The 20879-nt window shown below is 42.2% G+C and overlaps 1 protein-coding gene across 3 annotated transcripts in view; it reads left to right on the top strand.

Moving 5' to 3' along the window:
- Nucleotides 1–16698, top strand: part of qtrt2 (queuine tRNA-ribosyltransferase accessory subunit 2) — a 32765-nt gene extending 16067 nt beyond the window's left edge. For all 3 annotated transcript variants that reach the window (XM_078408629.1, XM_078408630.1, XM_078408631.1), the window contains 4 exons: nt 1568–1767; nt 3358–3509; nt 12385–12484; nt 15026–16698. In XM_078408629.1, coding sequence (XP_078264755.1) covers nt 1568–1767; nt 3358–3509; nt 12385–12484; nt 15026–15248 — 675 coding nt within the window. In that variant the 3' untranslated portion in view covers nt 15249–16698. The remainder of the gene's footprint in view (nt 1–1567; nt 1768–3357; nt 3510–12384; nt 12485–15025) is intronic.
- The last annotated feature ends 4181 nt before the right edge of the window (nt 16699–20879 follow it).

The following is a 20879-nucleotide window of genomic DNA, read 5'->3' as shown; positions in this document are numbered from 1 at the left end:
AATTTTATATGTCTCTATACGATCCCCTCTCATCCTTCTAAACTCCACGGAATACAAGCTTAGTCTTTTTAATCTTTCCTCATTTGACAGTCCCGCCATCCCAGGGATCAATCTCGTGAACCTAAGCTGTACTGCCTCAATTACAAGGATGTCCTTCTTCAAATTAGGAGACCAAAACTGTATACAATACTCCAGATGTGGTCTTACCAGGGCCCTATACAACTGCAGAATATCCTCTTTACTCCTATACTAAAATCCTCTTGATATGAAGGCCAACATGCCATTAGCTTTCTTCACTGCCTGCTGTACCTGCACGCCAACCTTCAGTGACTGGTGTACAAGGACACCCAGGTCTCGTTGCAGTTCCCCCTTCTAATGATGGTTATCTAAAGCAAGGAGCATAATCTCAAGGTAAAGGGTCACCAATATAATGCTTTCCAAAATTGATCCTAACGATGGAGAAATAGAGGGAAGCCCTTAAAAAGTTATATCGGGCGTAATCCTTGAAAGAGCAAAGGGAAGACAGGATGCATGGAAAGAACAGAATCTAATAAAATATTGTGGGATTATGCACTATTATTAAGATTGAGTGAGACCAAGACTAGAGAGGGATTTAAGAATAAGGTATATGATTTTGTATGTGATGGAGCCTTTGAGATCCAAGAACACAAAGCTGATTGGTAAGTTTGCATAGAAGCAACAGAACTTGATTGTTAATTGATGGAGGATTGAAAGCGAGCATGGTTACTTCTGGTATCATGCTCAAGTCACCATGCATGTGTGGTCGCGACTGGGAGTGTCGAAGATTGGCAATGTTCATGAGGACATCGGGGAGATTTGATTGTGAACAACAGTGAAAGCCAAAGATACCGATCTTGTAAAAAATTGGGGGTCGTAGTGGTCTTGAAAGATGCAGTTTTGATTGTTGCCATCCAAGGGTGAAAAGGAAGAAACATTCTGCAAGTAGAATCAAAGGGATTAAAAATATGCAAAAAAGATCATAATTTAATTTGGTTTGTCCCATATACAATTATGGGGATTTTTACAAAAAATCTGATGAATGTGGATGGGATGTGCTCCACTTTGTTCTCGGGGAGACAGCTGAAGCTCATTGTTCCATAATCCATATCATGCCAAAGGACTAGTGTAATGCCCAAGGAACCTCACGGTGCATATTGTCAGCCAGTATGACCATGGAAACGCCATGGCCAACCCACTACATTCATGTACCTGTAGTTTGGGGTGCACAGAATAGAAAACAGCAGAAATATAGAAGGGAAATTTATAATGTGACTTCTGACATTACAGTGCAGCAAATCTTTCGTAGCTTGAGGCAAAGATGAACAAATCAAAAGAAGCATTAACATCAAACTTTTAAAGTGATTTAAGATAGACACAAAATGCTGGAGCAACTCAGCGAGACCCTCATTCAGACTGAAGAATTTTAAAGTGATTTAATGTAACTGCAAATGAATGTTGGAATATTTAATTGAATTGCAATACTATCAACCCAAGTTGTGCAGTTATAAATTGTAGTTAACATCTGATGGGTTTGGTTGATGTTCAGGTGCTGAAGAACGCTGAAATTATTGGAGTCATAGAAGGAGGAGACATATTGGAGGAGAGGCTGAGGTCAGCCAGGGAAACCTTGAAGCGGCCAGTCGGAGGTTTCTTATTGGATGGTTTACAGGGAGAGAGCATGACTGATGGTCTGAAACTGGATTTAATCTCCTCAGTCACAGGAGAACTGCCTGTAGACAAACCAAGGTAAAATATGACTGTTGCTGTGCCTTTGTTAAATCTCTACTTGTATGCAGTCACTTTAGTCACCACTTCTCTTATTCAAAAGCTACCTGTAAATCTAGTCCGGCAAATAGCTATTGCACTTCCATCGTTCCGAGGACAAAGATATTTTCATAATTCATTAAACGTCGCATCCACTCTGAATCCGAAGTCAGAGGTTTACTGATTCATTCCATTATTTAACCTGTAAGGTGACATTTAAAAGTTAGGTTCCATGTCGGAAACTTCTTTGGATCAACAACAAAATTATTTTCATAAATCATCTTCATAGCAAAGTCTTCCAGATGCTTCAGGTATTATGTTGAAAACAAACTGTGATGAACTGGAGATAACCAGAATCTTTGCCAAAGATTATAAGGACCATCTCAAAGTGGGGACAGAGGTACGAAGGTTAAGGGAAAGAATTACAGATCTTAGGCAACTAAAGGCGCTGTTGCCAAAATTCAGAGTGCTACAGATGGTGCAAAATAAAATATGGGATAAAGTGATGGTTGGATTTTACAGTGTAGGAAGGAACTGCAGATGCTGGTTTAAACCAAAGATAGGCATAAAAAAGCTGGAGTAACTCAGCGGGGCAGACAACATCTCTGGAGAAAAGGAATAGTGATATTTCAAGTTGAGACCTTCCTTCAAACCTCTTCTGAAGAAGTGTCTTGACCTGAAACATCACCTGTTCCTTTTCTCCAGAGATGCTGTCTGACCCAGCTTCTTGTGTCCATCATTGGATTGTACAGTATGGGTAAGACTTTTAACGTTAGTTAATTGGAAGGCAATGTAGCTTACCAGCTCTGTGGCAATGTCAGTAGTCAGGACATGGTATCGCTTAGGATTGATGTGTCAAGGCTTTGCATCATCGCAAGTTTACAGGGAGGTGTGCAAATGGGGAGATCCAGGAGTAGATTGGAATAGTTAAAGTGATAAAACAGCTGTGGGTGGGAGTTTAAGCAGAAGACCATCTGAGTGCGATATGGAGCAGCATCTTGGCGATGGAAATAGGCAGTCTTAATCATGGTGTGGATATGTGTTCTGAAGCTCATCTTGCGGTCAAATATGCGAGGGAATGCGAAGGAATGTCTGGCTAGGAAATGAAGATCGCAGCACAGCCTAAGACAGTGGTTTTGCAATCTTTGGGCACATATATTCATCTCTATCCTGTATGCAACATCACTGGATGTACTGCCATGGCTGTTATGCTGTCCAGGTTTATTTATGGAGATGGCTATTTAGCTGTAGACAACACAAGACCATGGCACAAACTGGTATCTTAAAGCATATGGTAGCTCGAAGAAAAAGCAAACATGCTGTAAATTATTTTACCTGATTCATTCTTCTTGGTAGGAGGATCTGTTATGTTGTTGGTCATTTTGAAAATCATTATTAAATTGTCTAAAGGATGAAGTGTAAGGTAAAAAATTGATATTTATCACGTTTAACACCAGAGCACCATGTATCACAGCTCAGGATTTCTAGCATTAGTTTTAACGGCTTCATTGTTTTACATTCACATGCCTATTCAGATTTTCTTTTGTTTCTCCCTTTCCCCCTTCATCTAAGGTTGATTCATGGAATTGGAAAGCCAGATGAAGTGCTGGAGTGTGTATCGAGAGGAGTGGACTTGTTTGAGGGTTTCTTTCCCTATCAAGTGACTGAGCAAGGAAAAGCCCTGTCCTTCAATTATAAATACAAGGTGGTCCCGGAGACAGAAGGTACCAGTTAGAGATTGGCAGTGTTTCATTTATGTTGAATGCATCAGCAAGGCACTACACGCTACCGCAGGTCGTTCTGCTATAATGGATTTCCATAATGCTAAATGGATATAATGCAATTGAAGAATTGGGGAACACTATTTGTATAAAGCAGGTCAAATTGGTTATAATGCAATTTCTTTTTAAATTGGAAACTGGGGGAAACCACTTAAGTTACTTTGGAAATTAATTTTCAGAACAAAAGCTGTCTTGCAAAGAAAACAGTCTAGGATGAAAAGATGTTTTTATATAACATGGAAATCAGACACCGCCTTCTCTTAAAACACAGTTGCTGTTGAAATTGCTGAGCAATCACTTGTGCAATGATACTCAACTCAACAATGTAACTGAAGCCTTTAGTATTTTTAGCTTGCAATAACAAAAACAAATTAATGTTATTAAAAAGCCATTTATTTAAAAAAATCCTGTGGGGGTTGGGGACGAGTCTAAACCTTTCTATGCCACAATTGTTTTCCAAACACCATTTTCCATAACATGAGGTTTCTTGGGAACACAAGTATCACATTATAGCAGAACCACATGGACTGTGCTCTTAGCATAAGAAAATAACTGCAGATGCTGGTACAAATCAATTTATTCACAAAATGCTGGAGTAACTCAGCAGGTCAGGCAGCATCTCGGGAGAGAAGGAATGGGTGACGTTTCGGGTCGAGACCCTCATCAGTCTGAAGAAGGGTCTCGACCCGAAACGTCACCCATTCCTTCTCTCCCGAGATGCTGCCTGACCTGCTGAGTTACTCCAGCATTTTGTGAATAAATAGACTGTGCTCTTTGCAGGTATGTGCCCATGTTATTGTTCGTGACTCAGCAATAACAGATTATTTTGTGTGTTTGAGCAACCAGCTCATGACATAAGCAACAAAGGTATTGGAGGGACTTGCACAGTGAACAGTTTCATTTCCCCTAATACCTTCACCACAATTTACTGGGTGTGCATCTGCTTTCATCTCTAGGTCTTTTCTGCTGCGATTTGATACTAGGAAATGGCACCGTTCTGTTTATGCAGCCTGACAGTTTGATCAGCATTTTATTTCAGATGTCAGTGCAAAATGATTGTAATCTCAACATGACCATTTAAGCAAACCACTGTATATTTTGATGAAAGGAGAACCAAGTATTGAATTAATGTTTTTAAAGTTTTCATTTTTAAATGAGGTACGTTTCTGTTCAGACAAGGAACGCTGCTCAGTGTTTTCAGTTGCTCCTTGGTCAGATTTATCCCAATGGAGCAGCAGGTAAAGCATTATGTTCTCTGTCCACAAATGTGATTCAGTCTTGCACTAGGAAGAACGTTCCTGCTGTGAATGTTCTCCGTGTCCACCAACTCCTCTGTCTGTAAAGGAACATCCATAGATGTCAGGTAGTTATAATTCCAGCTAGGAGCCAAGTAAAAGCCATTGTGCATAATGAGTAGAGTACCACGAGATAACCAATTACTTCATGGAATTGAATATTTCTTGCTCAAATAAACCTAATTGTTTCCAGTCTCGACCCGAAACGTTGTCTGTCCATCCTCCACAGATGCTGCCTGACCCACTGAGTTCCTCCAGCACTTGCAGTTTCTTGTTTCTTCTCTGTTTTCAACAGTTTTTGATTTTGTAATTGCACAGTTGGATGCATCAGATTTAGCTATATCTGGCATCTGTCCTTTGAAAACAACAAACCCTCTTACGTTAATTTATTTTGTAAGGTTAGAATTTTGCACCGTTATGACATATTTGGTAGCGAAAAAACAAACTGCTGGAGGAATTCGGCATGCGAGGGAAATGGACAGATTCAGTACGGGAACTTTCATCGGACTTTTGGTAGATTTGCTTTGGATGAAATCATTCCCAAGTGTAGGGCTTCAAACTGGAAAGAGGTCATCCTGATAATGTAGATTGTTTAAGAAGTTGGGTCGATGGGCCTGTTTCCACACTGTATCACTCCATAATTGTCCAGGATGAGGGCAAATAGTACACGGCTGTACACTTCATGCTGTTTCTGCACGAATCATATTACCTTACAGCACAGAAGGCAGCCATTCAGACCACTGTGTAAGAAGGAACTGCAGATGCTGGTTTACACCGAAGATAGACACAAAATGCTGGAGTAACTCAGCGGGTCAGGCAGCATCTCTGGAGAGAAGGAAAAGATGACGTTTCAGGTCGAGAAATTCCAGATATTTCCTGTGAAGATCCAGAATTGGAATGGATAGTTCAAGTTGTCGAACCCATACTACATTTAAAATGTAATTTTAAGTAACTATAAGTAATTGTAGTAACTACTGGATTGATAACTCAGCATGGCATTAATCAAATCTTGGAGTAACTTCTGCATGGATATTTGTTAATAAAATCCCTAAAAAAAAAATAGCACAAACTGATTTGAAAATTAGGTGTGGAATACCAATCAGCAAATAATAAATCAGAAAAGATGGTTAAGAAATGATGACCAAATCTCATGAGTCAGCAGCTACCAATAATTTGCAAAACGAAAAAGTTTAGTTTAGCTGAAAAGTAACCTGACTTTTCTGCAAGTTCTTGCATTAATCAAGTGATATGAAATAGATGGAGAGCATGTTGCAATGAGGATATTCAGATTCTGCAAAGAGATGTCGGTAGGTTGAGTGGGTTAGTGGAAATGTGGCAAATGGGGATTAACGTAGGAGAGTCTGAGGGGTCATGCAATTCGGTAGGAGGAATGTAAAGGCATACTATCTAAAGAGAGAACATTTGATGTACAAAGTACACAGTATATCTGCTTTGTGTGCAAATTGCTGAGGGTTAGCATTCAGATGCAGTAAGTGGTTTGGAAGGCAAGTGGCATACCAGCCTTTATTGCAAAAAGGTTGTAGTTTAGAAATGGGGAACTATTGTTACAATTGTAATGGTGAGGCCACACCTGGATTTCTTTGCAGTTTTAATCCCTTGTTCAAGAAAGGACTGGAGGCAGTTTGAAAGAGATTTACTAGGGTAATTCATATCACAAGATATAAAATTTAAAGAAATTAGATATTTTTTGGTTTAGAAGAATGGTAATCTTTTGGAAGATACAAGATCATGCGGTGGCAGACATTTAGATGTTGAGACGTTTCCACTGGTGAGAGAATTTCGAATGATGGGACATTGAGATTAAGAGGCGGTCATTTGAAACTGAGATGTGATGGAACAGCTTCTCACAGACGGTGTTGAATCCGTGAAATTTTCTATCCAAGAGGCCAGATCATTGGAGGTTTTTGAAGAAGTGTTTAAGTTTTTGAAAGCTAAGAGAATTCAGGGCTCTGGGGAATTGATGCTGAGGAGGAAATGACGCCTGGCAGATTAACTGTGATCATATTGAATAGTGACTGGCTTGACGGGCTAGGTTCCCTATTCCTGTTGGGTGGTTTGAGTTTGAGCACCTTTCCACCAGGTTGCCCCACCCCAAAAGGGGTTTCCTGACAGATGTGCTCTTTCGTATTTCCTACTGTACTCTGCCAGGCCAGGTAGTTTCCTACCGCCTTCCTTGCCCAAAGTTCACTGTTCCTTCCTGGTCTGTTTCACTTAACCCTTCCCACACCTGCCACAAGTCTTTCCAAATCACTCTAAATGCTTCAGTCATCTTCCATTCTGATGTACTCCCTGCTGTCTGGGAGTGGAATCTTTTAATGGTGCTTTAGAATAGAAACTAGAATCTAAACTAGAATGATATTTCCCTCGGGTCCTGATCTTGATTTTAAAATTAAGTGGTAATAATTGATCACATCAGAGGTTTCCAGCCACCCCACTTCAGAGATGCTGTTTCCTTTGCCACCATCTCCTTGAACACAATGAAGAAAAGTCTGTGTAATTTTGAGTTCAGGGAGGTGAAGGTGATTCTGATTTGGTCTCCTGAGAAGACCAGATGGAAGCACTGAATCTACTATTAAAGCAGTGAGAAAATTGGACATCAAGGAATATTTTGTACTAAACACTATATATTTCACCAGAAGAAAAGAGTCTTGTAGTGCCCTTGCACCAGATACAAGACCAGCAGCTTTCATCCACATGTACCAGGGTGACCCATGAACAATGTGAGAAGAATCATATTTTCGCAAGGAAGTCATCAGTAACACAAACTTAGAACAAGTAATCACTGATTCATATGTAACTATTGATTTAATTAACTCTTGATTTGTTTCAATTTTTGAAGCATATTTATTTCTTTACTTTGGAACGTTTGTGATAGAAACATTCCTATTATTTGATTTGCAGCTGAGCTGAATAGATTATAACTGTACCTAGTGAGTTTCATCCTTTGTAAACTAGCAATGATCGTGTTTTTTTTTCCAGAAGGAAAACCATTTAAAATATTGTGAAACATTATGGCCCAAAATGACTTGAATGTGGTCTACTGGTGGCCCATCTGCCAAAAGGCACGGTGGCGCAGCGGTAGAGTTGCTGCCTTACAGCAAATGCAGCGCCGGAGACTCGGGTTCGATCCTGACTACGGGCGCTGTACTGTACGGAGTTTGTACGTTCTCCCCGTGACCTGCGTGGGTTTTCTCCGAGATCTTCGGTTTCCTCCCACACTCCAAAGACGTACAGGTTTGTAGGTTAATTGGCTGGGCAAATGTAAAAATTGTCCCTAGTGGGTGTAGGATAGTGTTAATGTGCGGGGATTGCTGGGCGACGCGGACCCGGTGGGCCGAAGGGCCTGTTTCTGCACTGTATCTCTAAATCTAAAAAAAATCTAAATCAAACCTGCTTTTAATTCTCAGGTTTTCTGACTGTAAATCCCACAGAAACCCTTTGACAGCTAGTTGAGCCATGCATAACCAACAAACAATTGCAATGTCTCTGGTGTTCCATTTGCTAAACTCCAGGGGGAATTCCAGTTCTTACTGGGGTATCTATTAAAAAGCCAGATGGGCTACAGATAAACTACAATGAAGTAATTATGGACCATTATATTTAAAAAGGTTTTCCTTCTGGTGAAGAGATGGATTGATCCTTTGGGTGAAAGTTTGAGATTCCTTTGTCTGAAGACTGAAATTACTATGTCTGAAGAAGGGACCCTACCCAAAACACTCCCTACCCATTTCCCCCACAGATGCTGCCTGACTAAGTTACTCCAGCACTTTTTGTGTTTTGATCAACTATTCCCTTCACTTAAAAATTGGGTTTTTGTAGCTTTATAGATGACAGGTTCAACATGTCAGCAGAATAATGAAATATATAAAAGAAAAGAACTCTTCTATTGTTAGTGCACCATCCAACTGAACTAAAAATGCTCATTGTGGCAGAGCCCCGGGTTCGATCCTGACCTCGGGAGCTGTCTGTGTGGAGTTTGAATGTTTTCCCTAGTGATTGCATTGGTTTCCTCCAGATGCCCTGGTTTCCTAACACATCCCAAAGATGTGTAGCTTTGTAGATTAATTGGCTGCTGTAAATTGCCCCTAGTGAGTAAGGTATGGATGCGGAAGTGGGGAAAACAGAACTCGTGTGAATGGAACGGATGGTCAATAGTCAGCATGTTGTTGGCGTGCTGAAGGGCCAGTTTCCATGCTATATCTCTAAACTAATATCATATGAAAAGATTTTTTTCTGATTTAAATATTTTAAACTCCATTTGAACAAGTGTCATTAAAGCAACATATAGGTGTTCACATCAATGAAGTTAAGTTGCATTGATGAGTTGCTTTATGGTTAAGGAAAGGTTGTAAATTAAGGGCAACATACACAAACAATCCCAAGAAAATATGCTGCAGTAACTTTTATAAATAATAGTTATTTTCTAAATAAGTTTCTTCCTGTATGTTTTTCCCTTGCTCCTGTTTACTGTTGAAGGACACCTTCTCAAGTCGAGCAGTCAAGCGTTATCTGGTTCTTGGCTGTCCCAATGAATGCTTCCAGCTTTGTCCTGCCTTCACCTGATGTGCATGAACGAGCACATCATTTTCTACCTCGATTTATTCACAAAATGCTGGAGTAACCCAGCAGGTCAGGCAGCATCTCGGGAGAGAAGGAATGGGTGACGTTTCGGGTCGAGACCCTTCTTCAGTCTGTAGAAGGGTCTCGACCCGAAACGTCACCCATTCCTTCTCTCCCGAGATGCTGCCTGACCTGCTGAGTTACTCCAGCATTTTGTGAATAAATCGATTTGTACCAGCATCTGCAGTTATTTTCTTATATTATCATATCATATCATATCATATATATACAGCCGGAAACAGGCCTTTTCGGCCCTCCAAGTCCGTGCCGCCCAGTGATCCCCGTACATTAACACTATCCTACACCCACTAGGGACAATTTTTACATTTACATTTACCCAGCCAATTAACCTACATACCTGTACGTCTTTGGAGTGTGGGAGGAAACCGAAGATCTCCAACTGAGCCTGGTGGAGGCATCTATCATCCTGGCCAAAAGCAGCTCCCTCAACATAACCAACATAACCCTCAACATAACCTCAACAAAACCTACACCATCTCGATCTGTGTGGCCCCATGCACTAACCTAAAGTACACTCACTCCACCATTAGAAAATCTCTTATCAACATAATGTACTGTATGTTTTTGTTGAACCTTTTGGGCTACCATGTGGAAGCTTAATGTTTAAATTTTATAGTTTGACATTTTTTTACCAAGTCAGGACCTTTTGCTTTTTCAGATAAAGTTTAATCAAAACATCAAATGGCATTTTTAGCCTCTGCATTTGAGGATGTCCAGTTCAGTTTTTCAGTTTGGTTTCAGTTTTAGTTTGTTAGGTGGACCGAGGTACAGTGAGAAACTTTTGTCGGGTGCTAACCAGATATCCGAAAGGCAATACATGATTACACGTACAGGTACATGATAAGGGAATAACGTTTAGTGGAAGGTAAAGCCAACAAAGTCCGATCAAAGATAGTCCGAGGATCCTGTTTCAATTGATTTTGTGATTGGTGCGGTTTGTGCATGTAGTTGTTTGCCGGTTCAGCTTTTTCTGAACTCTACATCACAGATGTTGCTTGTCCTCCTGAATGTGTGTGGTGTTTTCTGTTTTTAGAGTAGTGTAGCAACGTTGGGCAGTAACTGCAGTCCCCTGGTGGATAGTGTGAAATTCTAAGTTGTCACAATGCAATGTTTGAGGGTTGAAAGTAAATTGCCAAGTTAAAAACTGCAGTATTGCATAGTACTCGAGACATGGCCCCATTTGATACTGGTGGCAGAACATGCATCTGGATCAAAGGCTGTGTTGTCTGACCTTATCACTGGGTGCTTTGTCGTAGAAACATAGAAACATAGAAAATAGGTGCAGGAGTGGGCCATTCGGCCCTTCGAGCCTGCACCGCCATTCAATATGATCATGGCTGATCATCCAGCTCAGTAACCTGTACCTGCCTTCTCTCCATACCCCCTGATCCCTTTAGCCACAAGGGCCGCATCTAACTCCCTCTTAAATATAGCCAATGAACTGGCCTCAACTACCTTCTGTGGCAGAGAATTCCACAGACTCACCACTCTCTGTGTGAAGAAATGTTTTCTCATCTCGGTCCTAAAAGACTTCCCCCTTATCCTTAAGCTGTGACCCCTGGTTCTGGACTTCCCCAACATCGGGAACAATCGTCCCGCATCTAGCCTCTCCAACCCCTTAAGAATTTTATATGTTTCAATAAGATCCCCCCTCAGTCTTCTAAATTCCAGCGAGTATAAGCCTAGTCTATCCAGTCTTTCTTCATATGAAAGTCCTGCCATCCCAGGAATTAATCTGGTGAACCTTCTCTGTACTCCCTCTAAGGCTAGAATGTCTTTCCTCAGATTGGGAGACCAAGTCGTGTTTGTTCTTTCCCTTGTTTGTGCTTTCATTGGAATTTGTTGTCTAACACTCGGCGTCAAAGACTTGCACAATCACACGGTTAGTAATTGGGACCGAAGAATCCAGAAAACCTACTACAATTTTATATCGGTTTAATTTATTGTCACGTGTACTGAGGTACAGTGAAAAGCTTTTTGTTGCATGCTAACTAGTCAGCAAAAAGATAATACATGATTACAATCAATCCATTTACAATGTATAGATACATGATAAGGGAATAACGTTTAGTGCAAGGTAAAGCCAGCAAAGTCCAGTCAAAGATAGTCCGAGCAACATCAGAGGTGGATAGTAGTTCAGCACTGCTCTCTGGTTGTGGTAGGATGATTCAGTTGCCTGGTAGCTGGGAAGAAACTGTCCCTGAATCTGGAGGTGTGCGTTTTCACTCTTCTATACCTTTTGCCTGATGGGAGAGGGGAGAAGAGGGAGTGGCCAGGGTGCGACTCGTCCTTGATTATGCTGCTGCCCTTGCCGAGGCAGGGTCATATATGATCATTGTGGGGCAAAATATTCAGAAAACAGTGCCATTTCAACAGTAAGATTATCTGCATCTTCAAAAGCGAAGGACAATTATGATACACTGACATTTATTAAAATCCCCAGCTCCATTCAGAAAATGGACAGCATCGTGATGAAACCATAGCATTTGCACGATTCACAACACCCAGTGGCTTCATTTGAATGTTCAATTATTATATTTTTAGTTTCCAACAGTGGGCAAACCTTTCAATATAAATTATGTTCAAAACCAAGCCTCTAAAGTTTCTTTGCATAACTTTCCAAACAATACCTTCTGTATTCACCAATATTTGACCTTTCAAGTGAAATTGCAGTTTACAATGCATCGCCCAAGATGTCGGAATGAAATATCCATTGAAATGTTTAATGACTGGTGACGTAACTGGTGGATGTTTTTTAAAGAGCCAAACTTCACTTGTTCCTTCATGAAACAACGTTTGAGGACAGCAGAGGAATGATGTACAATACAAAAAATTTACAAGTGTTCTGGATTAAATTTCAGTGCTGCACAGGAATGGTTCTGGAGAAAATGAGATCAGTAGTAAGACCATGGACGGTGACAGAAAGGTGAAGGCTTTTTCGATTGATCTGAAAAATGAACAGTAAGTGTTATCAGATTATTAATAAACAGTTACATTCTTTCATGAAGGGTTCTGAATAGATAGAGAAGTCAATGCATTATTTCTTGTCTTAAAAACCTTAGCAGATAATTCACCATAAACAAGTTGATTTTGTTCTTCCAATAACTTCATGTCTTTCAATAAAGTTATGAACATTAAAATTCTGTGATGCAGTATAATGGTGGCTGTTAAGACAAGGTAATGCTGAAAGTAATGGATTGGGTAACATGTTAAAAGCTTCAAAACAAAAATAATTCAAAGTAACAAAAATCTACCTCTTTCACGCGAGTTAAATCAGATTTGGGTTGGCTCTGCGTAGTGAAGTTTATGTTGAGCAAAAACAAAAAAAAACTGCTGGAGGAACTCAGCTTGTCAGGCAGCATCAATGAAGAAGATGGTGGACGTGTTTGATCACTTAGTGAGATCAGAATTAACTCGTAACATCTGAGACCCTTCATCTTGAAAGATCTCAGATCTGAAGGCTGCGCTTGGCTAAAGCCCCCGGGAGACCGTGGCCCTTGCTCCAGGCAGATGGCGGCTTCGGGAGGAGCCCGCCGAGCCGGTCCCCCATGGCCAACCTCAGGACCTGGCTGATCGCGGCCTGCAAGAGGGAGTTGCCAAGACGGTCCCTGCTCGTCCCCAGAGACCGACCGGGAGGAGGGAGCCTGTGACCCTGTCGGGCAAGGAGAAACGTCTAGGGGAAGAGAGGGACGTGGGATCAGGCCTAGAGGTCGGCTGCAGGAGGCGCCCCGGGGAACAAAGGTGGACGGGGGGGGGGGTGGGATGTGGCGTGCAAGGAGGCCTGCTACAGCCTGGAACAGGCACCGCTCATGAGAACTGGAGCATGGGTTTTGAAAATGGAGCCAAACTATGGCACCTCTTGCATGCGGGCCCAGTGGACTACTTAGTTGCACTTGCTGATCGGGAACGTTCTACCAGACTGTAAGGTAAAGAATTTCACTGTGTGTTAGCATTTCATACATGAGACAATAAAAGCATCAGTGACCAATGAAGTGGTAGCTCTGTTGCTCTTTCCACAGATGCTGCCTGATCTGCGAGTGCTGGCAGGACTTTCTGCTTTTATTTCACAGTTCCAGCACCTGAAAGGTGTTTGGATCCCTGCTGCCATGGTCAGCTTATTTATTCCACTGCAGTTCTCCCTCACCACACTGCCACGCCCTTCCTGTTCTGCAATCTTGTCTTTTTTTTCCCCCAGTAGTCGTTCTTCACGTGCAGCCCAGAGTCAGGACAAAATACTACAGAGTGGAGTCTGATAGGAACAGGAATGTGCCATCTGCCCCTCAAGCCTGTTCTCCTTTTTCGTGAAGATCAAGGCTTACCCAAGATGCAGCGGCACGCCATCCAGGGTGCATAACCGTTACTGTCCTCGCATAACACAAATCTAGCACTGTTTCAGAATTTTCACTTGAGCAGTTTTAAGGCAGACTGCTCCAGATTTTATTGTCCCAAACACAAGGAACTGTGATATCATCCTGGTTGATGGCCGTTGTCTACTTTTGTTAAATGCTATCTTATTCTGAACCCCCTCACGTCAGGAGAAATAGATTCTACCCACCCTACCAAGTCCTTCACACGTTAAATACCTCATTGAACCACACCTGAATCTACCCGCTCTAATGTTCGAGTTTAATCTATCAAAATGGACTTTGGAATATAGCCACTTTAACTGCTCAAATGTGTAACTACACTCACCAGCATCAGTGCTCACTTCTGCCAAAAGGAACAGCAACTCTAGCACATAGGGTCCGTCCTGCACACAGCTCCTAGCCATTTGACCAGCAGTTGTATTTGGGAGCTTCCTACACCATGGTTCAAATCATCGTTGTTGTTTGGTTACGGGTTAGGTGGTCTGCAGCTAACTTTTACTAAGCAGTCTAAGACTTAAGTTGTGCTTTAGAAAACACCAAATCATTCCATGGCAATAATTGGTGACTAATTCTTGTCAGCTGTTTTACTCATCTGTGAAGGAACTGCTTTCTTGATTTACATTTATCTAGATCGGAAAGATTAAACACATAATGCAGGTAGACACAAAATGCTGGAGTAGCTCAGTGGGACAGGCAGCATCTCAGGAGAGAAGAAATGGGTGACGTTTTGGTCGAGACCCTTCTTCAGAACAATACCCTTCCTGAAGAAGACCCTTCTTCTCGACCCAAAATGTCACCCATTCCTTCTCTCCTGAGATGCTGCCTGTCCCGCTGAGTTACTGCAGCATTTTGTGTCTACCTTCGATTTGAACCAGCATCTGCAGTTATTTTCCTAACCACATAATGCAAATCGTATTATAAGATAGTAACATGCTTGCAATGCAAATCTCGTTACGTTTGAATTAGTGGTGTAAAGACATATTTGTTATGAATCATATTAGAAAAATAATTTGCTTTTCCATTTCCTGATTAAAGTAATTCACTTTCATTTTATTTGTTGAAGTCTGAATTGTTTAAGGGAGCTGGTGGTTTTGGACTGCTTGGTTACACGGTGTTTGTGATTCTCAACATTTAGGTTCCGAGATGACTTCAGCTCTTTGGTGGACGGTTGTCCGTGCTATTGTTGCAAGAATCACACGCGCGCCTACCTCTACCATCTTCTACTGACTAATGAGCTGTTGGCTGGAGTCCTTCTTATGATCCACAACCTTCACCACTACTTTGCATTCTTCCAGTCTATCCGTGATGCTCTGAAAGATGGCCGCTTGAAAGAACTCAAAGAGCTCATTGCAAAGTAGAAAGCATAACAGAAAGATAGTTGACAGGACGCATGATGGGCATCCATCTCTAAGGTTTCTGGGCAGGCATAGTGTCCCACTAATGCTGCACCAAGTCAACTTGGATCTGCTCACTGTGTGAGTGTGTTATTCTAACATTTCATTTTGTTATGATTAGATCCTCATAGCGTTCAGACTTGAGATTTACTCTATTGTTTCATGTACCATTAATGTGATGGTAGAAATTGAAAATAAGGTTTGAAATCTGGGTGCTTTGGTTCATTTATGTTTTTCATCTGTACTTTTGTAAAGAAACAAATGTGTCTATTAAAAAAAAATCTGAAAGCATTGTACAAATACATTTGATATAATGGGTTAGCCCTGATGAGATGGCTGCTGTCACTGGACCAATTAATTCATGAGACTTGCCGTGATAGATGAATTTACTAATTTCATTCCATATAGTTTTTAAGACTCCCATCTAATTATGAGGGAGGTACATAGAAAATACAGAAATGAATAGTTTTTAATTCTTTTTAAGAGTTTTAGCTACTTTTTAAAAACCGAATATAGAAGGCAAGTAGCTGTAGCCCTAGATTCCAACAAGATCCTTGTTCTTCATTGTAACTGATAATAAAAAGTAATTAAAAGAGACACACAGTGCTGGACTAACTCAGTGGATCAGGCAGCATCTCTGGCAAAACATGGATAAGCAATGTTTTTCTTTGAGTCCCTTATTTGCTAAGTTACTCCAGCAGTCTGTGTCTGTCTCTGAAAATCGGCATCTGCAGTTCTTTGTGTCTACATTAAAAAGTGATAAGCTCAACTTCACATGTGAGTAACAGTTAGTTGTCCAGAGGTTTAAAATCAGAGGCAGGATCAGCTAGTGCAGCATCTGCCAAGCAAGGGTATCAATCGGTGAGCAGCCTGCCTGACAAAAGCAGGTGAATGGATGCTTTAAGCAAATTAAGGTCCAGTTGTGGCTATAGGAATCCAAGATACGTTGTCCCTGACTTTACTGGATCTGATGCAGTCTAACCCAACTATTTTATCAGAATTATTAAAACTCAAGAAGCAAACACAAAGCAGTCAAGGTTGACTTTGCAAGACTGAAGGGTTAAATTACTATCCATGGATACACACACTTATTGTAGCCTGAGGATTGTTCCCATGGCTTCCGTTTTATGTAAATTTTTGGGTAAGAATTTTGAGCAGAAGTTGGAATTGCATTCCATCTATTTTTAATGCCAGTGTTTACTCGAGTCTTTTGATGGTGTTAATCCGGAGCTGTACTGGGCTATTTATTCCACAGTTATTAATGAGGTTATCATTACTAAAATTTAAACAGTTGTATTCCACTTCAGCCTTTTGCTTTTTAAATTAAGTTTGTGATAACCAACAAATGTCCAATTTATTTAATGCAATAAAATTGCACACAAGTCTGCAAGATTTATGGAACGATTTATTTATAATGCAAAGGTACTTGAAAATTTTCCAAGTGCTATATTTTATTAAAACAGATTTCCTTTATCCATTCAGACAATCTTCATTATTGGCTTTCATCTCATAGTTCAAACTGACTGACTGTGGCTGTGATGTTTCAGCCTGTACCTCCCTTTCAGGTTAACACTTTGAGTTGAGATTGCCTAACAGCCTGTCTACACACTCTACACTTCCATCATGGATGTCCAGTCACTCTACACTTCCATCCTGGATGTCCAGTCACTCTACACTTCCATCCTGGATGTCCAGCTACTCTACACTTCCATCCCCCACAAGGATGGTCTCGAAGCCCTCCGTTTCTTCCTCGACTGCAGAACCAGCCAATCCCCATCTACCAACACTCTCATCCGCCTAGCAGAGCTGGTTCTTACCCTCAACAACTTCTCCTTTGACTCCTCCCACTTCCTCCAAACCGGAGGCGTAGCTATGGGCCCTAGCTACGCCTGCCTCTTTGTTGGGTACGTCGAACAATCCTCATCTCCGAACTCTACCTCCACTACATCGACGACTGCATTGGTGCTACCTCTTGTACCCATGCAGAACTCACTGACTTCATACACTTCACCTCCAATTTCCATCCTGTCCTTAAATATACCTGGACTATCTCCGACATCTCCCTCCCGTTTCTGGACCTCACCATCTCCATCACAGGAGACAGACTAGTGACGGACATTTACTACAAACCCACTGACTCGCACAGCTATCTGGACTACACTTCTTCCCACCCGGTCCCCTGCAAAAAGTCTATCCCCTACTCCCAATTCCACCGTCTACGCCGCATCTGCGCCCGGGAAGAGGTGTTTCACACTAGGGCTTCAGAGATGTCCTCGTTCTTCAGGAAACGGGGCTTCCCCTCCTCCATTATAGTGAGGCTCTCACTAGGGTCTCTTCTACATCCCGCAGCTCCGCTCTTGCTCCCCCTCCCCCCACTCGCAACAAGGACAGAATCCCCCTCGTTCTCACCTTCCACCCCACCAGCCAGCGGATCCAACGAATCATCCACCAACATTTCCGTCACCTACAACGGGACCCCACCACTGGTCATATCTTCCCATCCCCTCCCCTCTCTGCTTTCCGTAGAGACCGTTCCCTCCGTAACTCCCTGGTCCACTCGTCCCTTCCTACCCAAACCACCCCATCCCTGGGCACTTACCCCTGCAACCGCACGAGATGCAACACGTGTCCCTTTACCTCCCCCCTCAACTCCATCCAAGGACCCAAACAGTCTTTCCAGGTGAGACAAAGATTCACCTGCACCTCCTCCAACCTCATCTATTGCATCCGCTGCTCTAGATGTCAACTTATTTACATCGGCGAAACCAAGCGCAGGCTCGGCGATCGTTTCGCTCAACACCTGCGCTCGGTCCGCATTAATCAAACTGATCTCCCGGTGGCCGAGCACTTCAACTCCCCGTCCCATTCCCAGTTTGACCTTTCTGTCATGGGCCTCCTCTAGTGCCATAGTGAGGCCCACCGGAAATTGGAGGAACAGCACCTCATATTTCGCCTGGGTAGTTTGCAGCCCAGTGGTATGAACATCGACTTCTCCAACTTTAGATAGTCCCTCTGTCCCTCCCGTCCCCTCCTCCTTCCCAGATTTCCCTCTATCTTCCTGTCTCCACCTATATCCTTCCTTTGTCCCGCCCCCCCTGACATCAATCTGAAGAAGGGTCTCGACCCGAAACGTCACCCATTCCTTCTCTCCTGAGATGCTGCCTGACCTGCTGAGTTACTCCAGCATTTTGTGAATAAAAGCCTGTCTTCATGATATCAACATCTTGATGAGATCGATTGCTAGAGTTGTTTCTGCAGTTTGGCAGCTACCTTTCCGTCTGTCTTCACTCCTTTGTCTTCAATCAAGATTTTAATGATTGTAAATATAATGTTGACAATTACATTTGATGGGCATGTGCTAAAGGGCCTGTCCCAGTTATCCGATTTTTAAGGCGACTGTCAAAGTCGTAGCAGATTGCCAAATTTTTTTTTCACCCTACGACAATGTCCATCACAATGCTGAGTCGGGTCGATACAAGTTACTTTTTTTGTGAAACTAGCACCTGGCTATGAGATCACACCATCTTCGGAAACATCGCGAAATTCCCACGCTTACCTGACCGTCAAACTGTCGCCTCCAATCTACCTGTCAAATGTCCTGACGGTAAATAAATTGGTTAAACAAAACTATCTTCTGGTATCTTAAAATGCCTTTTCTTAATTTAATATTACGTGCTTCTAAATGCATCTGCGACAACCTAGCAAACCTGGGGACAGCACGTGACAGCGCCCGCAATAAGCTACGATACCTGGCGACAAGCCAGCTGTCGCCGAGACATTTCTATCTGGAAAATGTTTCCGCGACGCGCCGAGATCAGCTACAATTCATTGAAGACTCTTCACGATCACGGCCACGACACCCCGGCGAACGTTCGGAGACAGCCTAGTAGCCTTAAAATCGCCTAAATGGGACAGGCCCTTTAATCTTCTAAATATAGTTACTTTGTGTACAAGTGGTGTACAACTAGTATATCTGCATTAAAGTGCCCCTGTAACAAAATGGTTTGTTGATAACAGTGTTTGCCTCTGATAAGAAGGGGGGAATTATCTCAGTGCTGGGCCGATCCAATATATGTCCTCCAACCAATATTACTTTTTAAAAAACCCATGATTTAGTAATTGTACAATGTGGGATCTTGCTGTGTGTCAATTGGCCACTGTATTTCTTTATAGGCAGTTTTAGGATGAAGTATGACTTGTTTTCACTCCATTGCTATGTGTACTGAGGTGGTGAAGGAGGTTGCTGCAGGCCTTTCCCGGGTGGGTCGGCAGGGGCCTGATGGAACAGGAGGGTAGTTTGGAATACTTTATTGTCACATGTGACGAGGCACAGTGAAATTCTTTGCTTGCATACGCAGGGTATGCAAATAGTCACCACATAAAGGGCGCTGACAAAGTTACAAAGTACCCCCGCCGGCTCCTCCATTGTTCTGCCCCCCCCTTCACGGCAGTCCCCCCCCCCCCACGTCGGGTCCTCCATTGTTCTCCCCACCGCCCCTCATGGCGGTCCATGTGAGGTGGTGTGCTCTGTTCATCACTTCACCAAGGGCATCTGTGTGTGCTTGATGCAATATCGCAATACCGCACCCTGTGCTCCTCCTCGACTTTGGGCACATCCTTATACCTCATTCTCTCTTTATAGGGTAATCTCTTCCCATGACAGCTCAGGATAGAGCATCAGTTTCAGGAGTCCGGTGTTGGGCAGGCGAACGACATGACCTGTCCAGTACAGCCAGCTCAATGTAACTGGGGCTTCATTATTGGGAACATTGGCCTAAGAGACAGCACTGTTGTTGATTTGTCTTCCAGTGAAATGTGTAGATTTTGAAAACGATGGTAATTTTCCATTGCCTTCAGTCATCTGGTAAACAGCCCATATCTCTGAAGCATGCAAGGGGACAGAGGTCATTGTTCCCAAGTGGACCATCAGCCTTGTGCTAGGCCTGAGGCCTAGATTTAGGCGATCCAATATTGTGCTGACACATTGAGGGTGGATTTAATCATTAATAAATGCATTATAAATTAATAAATAAGCCGTCCATGGTCCATGATTTCCAGGGATTTAAAAAATAAAACTTTGGTGCTTTTGTAACAGCAGTGGTGACACTTTAGTTATTTCAATCAATGGACGTAAAGTGCTTAGTGATGTCCTGTGGTCAGAAGTACCACGCTAATTCAAATCTTTCCTCTCATTGAATGCCCAGTTTGACCAAAGTGATTTCCAATGACAGAGCCGACAAGGAGAAATGACGATTCCCCAAATAAGCACCAGATGGCAGTATCGTCCAACTCCGGTCTCTATCTCATGGGTTTATAATAAATCCAGCAGGTCTTATATTATAAACATACTGAGAGATTTAAAGATCCAAACAAAGGGAAAGTATACTCTAATAGTTTTGAATGCAAGTAAATCTAATTTTTACTGAGGCACTTTACGGAGGTATGTAAAGAATTGCTGAATAAAGATGGTAGCATTACTTTGAAAAGCAAAATAAAGCATGCTCCATTCATCAAACCTCCTCCTGACTTGTTAGAAATAACCATTGCTCTGAGACACACACATTCTGGCTGAGGAAACAATAATAAATTTAGTTT

This window comes from Rhinoraja longicauda, chromosome 12, assembly GCF_053455715.1.
Source record: "Rhinoraja longicauda isolate Sanriku21f chromosome 12, sRhiLon1.1, whole genome shotgun sequence".
Classification (NCBI taxonomy): domain Eukaryota; kingdom Metazoa; phylum Chordata; class Chondrichthyes; order Rajiformes; family Arhynchobatidae; genus Rhinoraja; species Rhinoraja longicauda.
The sequence above is the reverse complement of the archived record's forward strand: the minus strand, read 5'-3'. Positions and strand labels throughout refer to the sequence as shown.